The 12,527-nt window shown below is 44.0% G+C and overlaps 1 protein-coding gene across 7 annotated transcripts in view; it reads right to left on the reverse strand.

Moving 5' to 3' along the window:
• The window catches only part of Myo1b (myosin IB), a 161,221-nt gene that overhangs the window by 100,289 nt on the left and 48,405 nt on the right, over positions 1–12,527 (reverse strand). For all 7 annotated transcript variants that reach the window (XM_034497897.2, XM_034497899.2, XM_076931924.1 and 4 more), the window contains exon 3: positions 11,032–11,147. In XM_034497897.2, the coding sequence (XP_034353788.1) occupies positions 11,032–11,147 (116 nt within the window). The remainder of the gene's footprint in view (positions 1–11,031; positions 11,148–12,527) is intronic.

A 12,527-nucleotide genomic window follows, 5' to 3' on the forward strand; every position in this document is an offset into this window, starting at 1 on the left:
CAAGTCCCACTGAGAAAGCAACCGAAAAGAAGATCCATCTAGAGGAGCCAGAGGGTAGGAAAGCAGGAGTATAGAGGCCAGAGAGCCCGACTTAGAAAGACTGCATGAAGAAGTTTGTCACACTGCCAAAGACAAGGCAAGACTGGTCACTAGATCTGACAATATAGAGGTGGCAGGTAATCTTCAAAAAGCTATTTTAGTGGCAGCAAATAGCTTTTTGAAAATGGGTAGAGGAGCTTGCTGTCAAGTCTGATGATCTGAGTTCAAACCTCAGGACCTACCTACGTAGTAGGAGGAAAGGACTGCCCAAACTTCTTGTCCTCTGGCTTCTACATGTGCACCCACCATGGTGTGTGTGTGTGTGTGTGTGTGTGTGTGTGTGTGTGTGTGTGTGTGTACAAATACAAGGAATAATTTTTTAAATAAAAGAATAACTACTTTCATGAAATAGAAAACATTCAGTGGCTTCAAGTCAAAAGAGACTAGAGGAAACCTAAGGTCGAGTATGTCTAATTTTCTCAGTCTTATGATAAAGGAATGCAAAGACCTGTCATGATAGCTAGGAGGTGTGGCCAGAAAAGCACGGATACAAATGCTGACATCGGTGGGGAAGGGCTCTAGTCAATCCTGCAGAAAGAGGGGTAAGAGAGTTCTTAAGGCTTTGAGGGGTCCGCCTGACAGTGTGACAAACAGAGGTGCTGCCTAAGGAGGGGCTGGGAAGCTGAGTCGGATGCTTCAGGCGGCAGGACTTTTGAACTACTTTGAAAGAGAAGCTGGCTGCATCAGATTTCTAGAACACCAAAACCAGACCCCACAAAACGGTTTCAAGTTCAGGAATCCAGCTCTCAAGCACCTCAGGACAGGCTTTCTCAAGCTGCTTGTGGAGGATGCACGTACATGTACAGTCCGGTCCTTGCCTCAGGTCCCAGGCACTCCTAAAACCTTGGCAATTTCCTGAGTACTAAGAGTGTCTCTTATTATTCATAAAAAGGCCTCCTTCACCCTTACCTGAGGTTATGCTAGCAGGTGACTCACAGTGGGTCACCTAGTAGCTTCAGGATGGGGGTGTTCATCAGAAAATCCCAGCCTGCCATTGACAGTGAAAACTCGGGCCCACCCCACACCTCCAATAAGTGGGGGGTGGGAGTGGGGTGGAGGAGCGTGTCTAGAGATCAGGCCATAAAACCTGGACAGTGAGATGCCCAGGGGCAGGGAGGGGACTCCAGCTGGCAGGACACAGAGGCACAGGGAAGGCAGCATGCTGGGAGAGCATAGGTCCAGCCTGGCCTGGAGCCCTTCCCATGTGCTTTGCTAGTCAGTGTTTTTTTTTTTCAATGCATCTTCTCTTTTTAATAAATCAGTAACTGTTAAGCGTTTCCCTAAGTTCTATGAGAGGCTCTAGAAAATCCTCAAAACAGAAAGAGGCAAGGTGACATTTATGGATCTAAATGTGTGCCTACTGAAAAAGAAGTATGATCCGAAAAGACACTTACCGATGGCACCTTAAGTGGAGAAGTCTTGTTGGACAGTCCGTGACCCATAAAGTCTATGCTATTTCTAAGCAGCTGAGTGTCAGAACTGATTGGATTGTTAAATGTCCGCTTAGTATTAGAGAAGCTAACGGTGTTGGGGGGAAAAGAATCACGCACTCTGGTATCAGAAATGGTACTTACTCTACACCTACTGTTAGATATGGGAATTCCATAGGGAAAACCAAAGAGACCAACTCAACACTGCTCTTTAAGTGGGTAAGTGGGACAAAAGAACAAGACAACACACTCAGTACTTTGTGAACCAACAGTCTTAGAAGGAGACAACTACCCTCTTGCTTCCTCAACAGTGGATATTCAAGAGCCAACAGGTTCCAACTTATGACAACTACATTTTTCTTTTTTTAAAAAAAAAAAAAAAACACTCCCTGGAGAACCACACAGAGGGATTCAAATGCCACCTAAAACCTCTCAAGTACATCTGAACCCCTGAGTCATAGGGATCCAGTATTGGGAATGGAGGGTTCCATCTGCACATGGTATATGGTCCTTAGCAGGCATCCGGATGACATGCTGAACGCTGGAGTCAATACTGCTCCCCGTGGCTTGAGAATGCCTCTCTGACCCTGGGACTCTATTCTGTAAGCATGTAACAAGCCCCCACCTTCTAAAACCTTCTCCATAAGGCCATTACTACTACACTCAAACACTGTAGCCCTCTGTAGTGACACTAATGAGACAGGATGGACCAGGATGCATCCTGCTTTCTGTGGCCTTTCTTTGCCTTTTACAGTTATTGGTTTCCTGGTGTCTCCTGCAGCGACTGTATATTCTTCACAACAAACTCATGCAGAACTTAGCATATATTAGGGACACTAAATTATGTTTATTGGGAGAGAGTTCAAATCCTTCCACTCAATGACTTTGGATTGCTCACAGGCTAGAACCGGTAGGAACATACCCTGAACCACAGAGCAACAACAAGCCCCCCTTCTTGGGCTGGCATAATGGAGCCTGCTCCCCTTCATATGGGTTTCAGCTCCTGAAAGCCCATCTCAACTCTTAGGCCTGAGTCTCCCAAGTGCAGACCCCAAACTCACTTTGCTCACCTCCCCAAAATGGATCAGAACAACTGTTGGCCAGCCTCTACCCTGACAAATTCCAATTCTGTCACACAAGGCCTGCCCACAGATCAGAGCAAAGCTTCTTTGTTGAAAAACAATGGGGTAGACATGGCACCCTCCCTAAGCATATACTGTTCAGGAAGGGTGCCCGGAGAGTGTTCTGCCTGCCTCGATGTCAAGGAGACAGGGGCTAACCCTTTATGAGGCGGGGGCCTTGGGCTACCCGTCTAATGGAATGGAGCGTTTTCCCGGACTGTTATAGAACTTCCCAAGTCCCATCAGAGACCAGTGACACTGACAGGAAAGTCTGCTTTGTTGGGAACCAAACTTTACCTTTGAGATTGTATCACTGAAACCACCTCCAGGCTGGTTCGAATATCTGATGTATGCTCAGCTCTACAAACAGCCTTTAGATAAAGTCTTTCAAATCCCAGATGAGCATTTGACAAGAAACAATAAAACGTCTCAACAGACATCTACAATTAAGGACTCTGAGACTTCCTGGACGTACTACAAAGTTTCTACTGTCAGACACATTCTTACATCACTATAATTTTTAAAACAAAAGTATCTGGCTGAAATCCCACTGACTTCCCCATTTTTAGCTTTAAAAGCTTCAAAGTCTGAAAGAATAATAACTACCTGTGGTCTCCCTCTACCCAAACAACAGTCTCTGAAAGGAACTATTTTGAAAAGTAGCTCCAGGCAGGACACTGAGATGGCTCTGCAGTGCTTGCCAGCAACCCTGATGACCAAGATCAATTCCTGGGACCCACATGGTGAAAGGAGAGAACTGACTTCCTGTAAGCTGTTCTCTGACTGCCATGCCTTCCCCCAAGTAAAATAAATAATTGTAATTAAAAAAAAAAAAAAAAAAAAAAAAAGTAGCCCCAGGAAGGTGGCAGACACCTGAGGAAAAGGTCTGAGATTTAAAAGTGAGTTCAATTTGTGGAGCACTTTTTCGAAGTGGAGTCCACATGAGGCCAGGAGACATGCTTGGCTGTAGGCCCAGCATCAGAAGCTGTTCCAGTAGCAGCTGACTTTTGAACCATGGCCACTGCAAAACTGATACTAGAACTCTGAAGAGATTTTCAGTTGTTCTAAACCAAACAAATATCTCCAAAGATGGAAGGCAAACACTGTGTCTGCCTTCTCCCTACTATGACCCACACCATCATGTATAAATGTAAAAGGATGGTTTCGACCATTTTCAAGATGGTGTCGCTAAGAGGGAGACGTTAATCTGAAGTGTCTGAAATACAGAGTGAGTCAGTACTCTGATTCCATCCTGCACGTGTCACACACGCACATCAGAGACACAGAGACAAAGCATCAGCCAAGAGTCTCCACCGTACCGGTTCACACAGTTTCAGAGAATGTGATCCCAGAGATATACTATAAGGCTACCACTGAAAATCATCTTTTTCTTCTTTCACTAAAGTTTCATCCCCTTTCCTGTTCCCTTTCCCCCTCCTAGCTGGTGGTGTGCAAGACTTTGAATACATTAAGTCAAAATGTTATCTCCCCAGTGAAAATGAGAATTTTGTTCTGTTTGTTGCTGCATCCCAGTGCCTCAAAGAGGGCCCGGGGCACAGCAAGTGCTCATTAAATATTTACTCAGTAAATGAGTAACATTTCTAAAGCGGTTAAGTAGACAGCGTGATAGACAGGAAAGGACAAACATCTTCCTACATACAGTGCCTTAGAAGGCACTAGAACAACTAAAGGTGCAATTGCTCTGAAAGGGAAATGAGAGCAGCAGTAAGCAACTCAGCAACACCCGAGCCACGCCCACACTCTTCAGGAAAAGATCCCCCATACCGCTTATCCAACCAACCATTACAAAAATACAGGACGTAAGCGAGAGTTCACACTATAAAGCCTGTCGTAATCACAGCTTCCATGCTGTGCCATAGGTAAAATATTGATCATATAAAAGGGACAGCAGCCAGGTCTCTTGCAGAGGACCCTTAACCTAAGCTCTGCATGCCCAATTTCGTCATTTCCACATTCTGAGATATGATCAGAATGTTTATAACATTTACCTGGCTCACCTGGAGTACAGGTCAACCAAGTACTCAGGTCACACAGGCAACCTTGCTACGTCATTCTGCAGGCATGCAGTCCTAAAGACTCGGTTTGATGCAAACACAGGGTCCAAGGTCACAGAGATTCGTCTGTATGATAACATTAGCACCACCTAAACTCCAATTAGTGAGTCGTGAGTTTTTTAGGAGAGTAATAAGAAAAATTTCAATCATTAAATCATTTTTTTTTCTAAATTTTCAAATTTCTACTTACAAAATGGAAAGATGGCTTACCTCAAATAGTGCTTGCAAATCTTACTGTAATGTGAACAACACAAGTTTATCCCAATTCAAGAAGGATGTGTTTCCACTTTGTCCTGGACTGTGCCCATCAGGGCGGGTTCTGGCAGTATCGTGATACAGTCTGCCTCTATGTGGTGAGTTTCCTCCAAGAGGCTCTTGGACAGCATGAATAAACAGCATGAACAAAATGAACCACCTAAAAATACTCAGGGTCAAGGGCACTATAAGAGCATATTGCCTTCTGATAAAAATAAAATTTTTCATCATGGTTCATGACATCTGACTAAACACTCCTGTCTTATGGTTTCCATTCCTGCACAAACATCATGACCAAGAAGCAAGTTGGGGAGAAAAGGGTTTATTCACCTTACACTTCCACATTGGCAGGAGCTGATACAGAGGCCAAGGAGAGATGTTACCTACTAGCTTGCTTCCCCTGGCTTGCTCAGCTTGCTTTTTTATAGAACTCAGGACTATCAGCCTAGGGATGGCACCACCCATAATGGGCCCTCCCACCCTTGATCACTAATTGAGAAAATGCCTTACAGCTGGATCTCATGGAGGCATTTCCTCAAGGGAGGTTCCTTTCTCTGTGATAACTCCAGCTGGTATCAAGTTGACACATAAAACCAGCCAGGACAGCCTCCCTATCCTATGAAAAAGAACTTATTTTCAATTACGTCATTTATGAGATTAAGCAAAATAGGATAAAAATTATTTTAAATTCCTTTTGCTTTCTAGTTATTGACCTCTTAAAGGAAGAGCTTCAGGAGCCACAGAGCAGGATAAATTTCCTAACTTACAGAAATTCCTAATTCAAAAGAATGGCACTTTGGGCTCAAAAGGCGGCTCGGTGGTTAAGGGTACACTGACTTTTCTTCTAGGGGTTCAATTCCCAGCACCCACATGGCAGCTCATGACCACTTCTAAATCCAGTTCCAGGGGATCCAGTGCCCTCTTCTGAACTCTATGGACACCAGATACACACCCATACATGCAGAGGAGACACCCAAACATGTGAATTAAATCTAAAGGAAAAACAAAGATTAAAATAAATCTAAAGGAAAAACAAAGATAAGACGGGACACAATTAACCACAGAGAGGACAGGTAGTATGTAAGGTCCCACGGGCAATTCTGATAACTCAGGAAGGTCACACAGGATCTGACCATGAAGTAAGATTTAACAATCACCACAGGGCATAGGTAAGAGACGCATGGTCTGATTACAACCTTGTGGGTGAAAAATGGCATCAACCAAAAAAACATATAGCGAAAAAAGTCCATTGAGTCTGGTAACTAAATCCCCGTGGGGAGTCCATCCCAGTGCTGTGGCATCCCAGTGGGAGGAGCCAAGACAGCCCAAAGCTTTCCTCTTCTCATCCCCCTCCTTCTTTCCTATGGATAAAGTTCGAGATCTAAGTTGGTTCTCTGGAGATCCTGGCTACTGAGTAGTCTGAAATGTACCAAGACCTCCTTAGAATACCATTCTAAAACTATTATCAAAAAATTTTAAAATCGAATTAGAAAGGAACCACATTTCCCTGAAGCTGCTACCCGAGGACCCCAGGCTCAAAAGTGCAGCTTTTATATAAAAAAATGGTACTTCCCTTCAAGGGAGCTGGATGTTTAAGGGACCAAATACACCATAAATGCAACAGTAATGTGTTTTCAGAAGGATTTTGGGTAAGAAATCCTATTTTATGCATATATTTCTTACACGGAATGTAAATTTTGTGTCTGTTTGTTTGTTTGATTGATTGATTGATTGATTGATTGATTGAAGATGGGATTTCTCTGTGTAGCCCTAGCGGTTCTGTAAGTCACTCTCACCAGGCTGGCCTTGAACAGAGAGATCCCCCTGCCTCTGCCTCCCACTTGCTAGGATTAAAGGTGTGTGCCACCACCGCCCAAGTGGAATGTAAATATTTTAACTGCTTGAAATTTTTTTTTCAAAAAGATACATCTGAGACATTTTCAAACACAAGAATCAGAAGAAAACGCTTTTGCAGACTGTGAGTTCAGATTCTCAATGCAGTTTGGGGTGAATTCACAGATAAGCATCCAAGCACATTACCTGAAACTAACAGGTCCCCCATTTTCTTTTAACTTTATGATTATATATGTGTGTGTTTATATGACGGAGGGGGGCAGGAGGAATGCATCCCAGGGTCTGTGTGTAGAGGTCAGATGACAACTCTGTGACAGCAATTTTCTCCTTCTACCTTATATGGATTGTGGGCATTGACTTCAGACTCCTGTGGTGCTAAGCCATCAACAAGCCCAAACCAAATTCTTGAAACAATTTTAACTAAGGATCTCAAAGTCCAAAGTCATTTTTATCACCGTGTAACCCAAAACTATCTGAGAACAGAAGCCTGGGTTGTAGTACAAAGCCTGTTTCAAGATACTGTCAAAAACAAATATTCACAAGGAATAATGCAAGATTCATACACCAAACGAAATGGGAAATGTCCCAGCATGGAGGAGGAGGCAGATTTAGAAAAGAGCATGTGACAGGGTTGGCAAAGAGTCTCACATCTTATTATCGGAGTTACTCTAATTCTCGTGTCTACTGGCAGCAGCAGTCCTTTCTTACTGGGCCATGGAGCATCATGCCAAGCCCTCATGTACATGAAACTATCTGGGTATCAACTAGGTATTTCTCCCTCAACACAAATCATAAACTAAAAATAGTTTCCCATTGGGCAGAGAAAAAACTACTTAATTTCTCAGCATTAAAGCTTCTTCTAGTGATTTGCTCAAGACTGTAAGAGAGCAAGCTCTATGCAATGGACCTTCACTGTCACGTCCCCTCCCACATTCCAGATGCAACTGACGTCAGGTAAACCACACCTGACCTGGCAGATAATCCCAGAGTAAATGCTAACTGTTAACTGGGAGGGAAGCAGCGGAGCCAGCCTGAGCCAGCCGGAGCAGAGAAGAGGTGAGAGAGGGTCTAACACCATCTGAGATTTGAAGAAGGCACTGGAGCTGCTCTGGGGCTGAGGGAGAGCAAGCATTGTAGGTGCGGATGCAAAGCTTGCAGAGATGCTGTGGAGGGAATGAGCAGGGAATGAGTGTGAGCACGGGAAGGCGGCCAGACACAGGGAGGCAGGGCAGAGGCTGGCAGACACGCAAAGTCACCACACCTAGGGCTTCGTAGGCTTCTCTGGCCCACGGGGAATCCCTTAGTGCTGGTGTTACTGCTTTCCTCCCGGATAGAGGTGTCATGCTGTTCCCCGCCCCCCCCCCCAAATGGTTCAGAGGCAGGAATAAAGACAGACAGTCCAAAGCATGTCCTAGAACAGCCATCTACCACATCAAAACATTCCCAATGGAGAGATTTAAAACTGCAAACGGAGATGTGGGGAAGACAGAGGCTGTAACCTGAGGCATGGTCATATCTCCTACGGAGGGTGGGAGACACAAGAACACAGGCAACCCTGGAGAAATACACAGCAAGAAGCCCTGCTGAGAACAGTGTGAAATTCCTTTCCAGAGGAGGGCGAGGTATGAAGCCCACAAGGTCTCTGCCACCAACGGATGTAACCACTTCCGTACTACTAACAGCATCTCCCTCAAAGTATTGTTTTGGGAAGGAAGTGAATTATAATACAGGTAAAGTCTTTAGGGCAATGCCAGCACATAGTGTAAGTCTCAAGGCTATACCAGCTGGTCTGCTCAGTACTGTTACCATTTAAGCAAAAGTCCGAGTCCGAGGTCTGCAGTCTTAAAGTCTGAGGTCTGCAGCAAAAAGCAAAACTAAGAATGAACACCATTTGCAGCCCCACATCCATCACCGAGTGAGCTATATATTGCAGTGTGTAAGAACAGCCGGAAGTCCGTGGGGAGCTGGGCTCCCAAAGCACAGGCTTTTCCCAGTATGGTTTTTGAGTATGTCTTTGGGAGAATCTGGCAGTTACTCCAAGCACCATACTTTGAACATGACTTCAATACCTAAGACTTAAAACAAACATTCAGGCACTAAATAAAATGTGTTACTGCAAGGAATCTAGAGGAATGATTATAATTTATAAATGGTAAAAGCAATTTCAGATTTTTATTTTTCTTAGGCACAGTGAGACTAGACCACTGGCAAAACCTACCTAATTGGGACAATACAGAGTGCTTGTTTTTTAGTAACTATTTTCACATATTTAATTCCAAACAGCCCCACATGTCCCTATAAGCTACATCACCAAGAGAAATCAAAATATACAACGAGATAGTGAGATAGACACAGTCCACTAGACAGATATATGTGCATATACGCGTGCGTGTGTGTGTGTGTGTGTGTGTGTGTGTGTGTGTGTGTGTATACACATTCCTTAATTATAAGAGCTCAGTTTTCATCAAAACCGACAGAGGTGATCTTTAACCACAGGAGCAAACACAGGTAAGGTGTTGCTGAAGTTCTTCCTCTGTAGTACTGAGCTTCTTGGCTCCAGCACACTGTCCCTGTGAGCTGTGGACTGCTGTGTGCCACTACTGGGTGGACTGTACAGTAGCATCCCTGTCATCTAACCAGCAGCCCCCTCTTACCGACGAGTGCGACAATCAAGCGTCTTCAGACATCAACAACTTCTCAGTCACCCAAATCAGCGCTGATTGGAGATACTGCTGAACAGCTGAACCACAGGATTGCAGCTTAGCCACTTTCAAAAGCCATACCACCACCACCACCACCGGCCCTATCACGATATCCCAATGACAAATTAATCTTTCCTCAGCCAAGACCTTTTCTAAACTATTTCCACATCAACACTTCTGCTCACAGCAAGCATTGAACACACGTGTTCATGTACACACATCTGATGATGCGCCGCGGTTGTTTTCAACAAGGCATACGTTTTTGACGAGAAGATGAGGGTGTTCTGATAAAAGCTAACAGTAATAATAGCAGCAATCACGGCACAGCCTCACAGAGCCCTTGACACTTCTCAAGACACCTTTGTATACATCAGTCCTGGGCCAGCATCCAGCAACAGCTCCGGGATATCTTAAATCTACACGCGACATTTTATCGCATACAAGTATTCTATCACATCTAACAAATCACCCCCTTTGCAAATCGCCACGAGTTACTTAAGGCAACTGGAAACACTAAGAATTCCAGAGGAATTCACATACCCATGGAGGAGGGGCAGGAAATGTCTCTGCTCAGGCAAAACTAGAGAAGCCCGAGGCTCTCTGATCATTACACCACTTGGCCCAAACAAGATCTTTCTCTGTCTTTTAACTTACCAGTGGACACAAGAACATAAGGGGTGAACAGATTTCTTTTGAGTATAAACGAGCAGAGTGTAACTAGTGTAATAAAAAGTTTTGTTGCTTAAGACTCCGCTGAACTTGCCTTATAATTTCTTCCTTCCTTCCTTCCTTTCTTTCTTTCTTTCTTTCTTTCTTCCTTTCTTTTTCTTTCTTTCTTTCTTAGACCTTTTTAGAAGCGTAATTTTAAATCTAGTAATCCAAGTGTGTATGGATCCATCAAGCATAAGACAACTTTTGTAAGGTTACTTTAGTCATTCAGAGTAGAAAACAAAAGGCAAACACTAGTATAACTCAATACTTGAGATCTTTCTTAGCCCAAAAATACCATGAAAATGTTAGACAGACTCCGGTTTTGTTTTGTTTGTTTGTTTGGTTGGTTGGTTTGGTTTGGTGTTTAGAGATAGGGTTTCCCTGTGTGGCTCTGACTGTCCTAGAACTTGTTTTGCAGACCATCTGGTCTTGCCCCTGCCTCTGCCTCCCGAGGGCTAGGATGGAAATGTGTGCCACCAGCGCCTGACCCCCCCACCCCCACCCCACACCCGGACTCTCATAAACAATGTGCACTCCTGGTTTATGTACAAAACTCATCAGCTGCTGCTGCTCGCACAGACGCCGCATCAGAAATACTTTACACACCAGTGTTTGCCTCAGTCTCCAGCGCATTAACTTCTACATTCTTTTCCATGATCTAAAAACCCGAAGAAAACAAGGAAAAGAAAACATTTTTGCTGTGATGCGAGGAGGCAGCTGCACACATCTGTCAATTGTGCACTGAAGCAAAGGGGAAAGTTCAGAGTTTGCAAGCCGTACTTACATGTGAGGGCTCAGTTCATAGAAGTTTCTATTTCTGTAATCTTCCACTTTCTCGGGTGAATAAATGGGCAAGGACCGGTAGGGGTTAACAGATATAACCACACTCCCAATATATGTCTGCAAAAAAGAGAAAAGGAAAGAAATAATATGCTAACAACTATCTCTAAGATCAGTGTGATGTGGTTTCATCCTTGTGAAACCAACACTTGTTCTCCACCAGTCTTACACATTTAAGAATACTGTGCCTCTGAGAGCCCAGGTGGCCAAGAGTACATGTTCACTCTTCTCACAAATGAAAAGCACAAATTTGTAGAATGAAGATATGTTTCAAGATAAATCCTGGCATAACTTTATGACTCTGGACCGGAGCTCGCCAAAGCCCTGTCACACTTGCCCAAATCTCATAACTACTGGTAATTGTAAGCAAAAGCCACCCTTTTCCAGGAGACGCTAATGCCTCCAGTCCCCATTATCAGTCTGCTTCAAAGCCATCAGCAACCCAACTATCCCAGCCACGCCCACACCTGGGGTAAGCCTTCAGCACTGCCCCTCTACAGCCTACTGTCTACTGGCAGTGCAGACCACAAGCAATTCAGCATCAGATCCACAGCCCTTGGAAATAAGCAAACATCAGAATTTCATACTGTATCTAATACACTTTGGTAGTAGGATTTACATTCTCTTTTCGATGGAACATACGTGTAATGTTGAATTTACATTTAATGTTAAATTTAAATGTACTTCCTGAGGGATCAATACTGTGTTTTCACAGATGCTAACTAACTCCAAGCTGCAAACCTTCCATTGCTGGCATCTCCAGGAAGACTGGTTTAGTCCATTTTGTGCAACGCCACAATGCCACAGGCAATAGCTACTTGGTAAAACTATATACATGATAAAAAATTTTGAAAAGCGGACCAGTGAGACAGCCCAGCCAGTAAAGGCGCTTGCCATTGAGACATGAATTCCATCCTTGGGACCCACAGACATCGTGGAAGAAGAGAACCGAGTACAAGTTGCCCTCTGTCCTCCACATGTGCCTCACATGCCTCTGCATGCATGCATGCATGCACGCACACACACACACACACACACACACACACGCACACACACATAAATAAATAAATAAATAAATAAATAAATAAATAAAACGTAACTTTACAAGAAATGTTTTAAAAAGAAAAAACATTGCTAAAGAGGAAAGCAGGGGTGTGGCCAGCCTAGCACCCTCACTTTTCCAATGTCACCCATCAACAGTTAACATTTCTAGGACAAGTTCTCCAGCCCTGGCACCACTGAGACCTATGGGCTTGAAAAGTAAGGCACAGAAACAGGAGGAACATTCTGCAGTGCCTTTATATGAGTCACAGTGAGTTCAATGTTTAAGGCCTTTCCCAGCATGGGAAACAAAACAAACCGTTTTCTATATGTTCCACCAATATGAGCAGGATCTAACCAAAGGCAGAAAACATGCCACTATATAAGAACCTCCACACA

The sequence above is a fragment of the Arvicanthis niloticus genome, chromosome 3, assembly GCF_011762505.2.
Source record: "Arvicanthis niloticus isolate mArvNil1 chromosome 3, mArvNil1.pat.X, whole genome shotgun sequence".
In the NCBI taxonomy this organism is placed as follows: Eukaryota; Metazoa; Chordata; class Mammalia; order Rodentia; family Muridae; genus Arvicanthis; species Arvicanthis niloticus.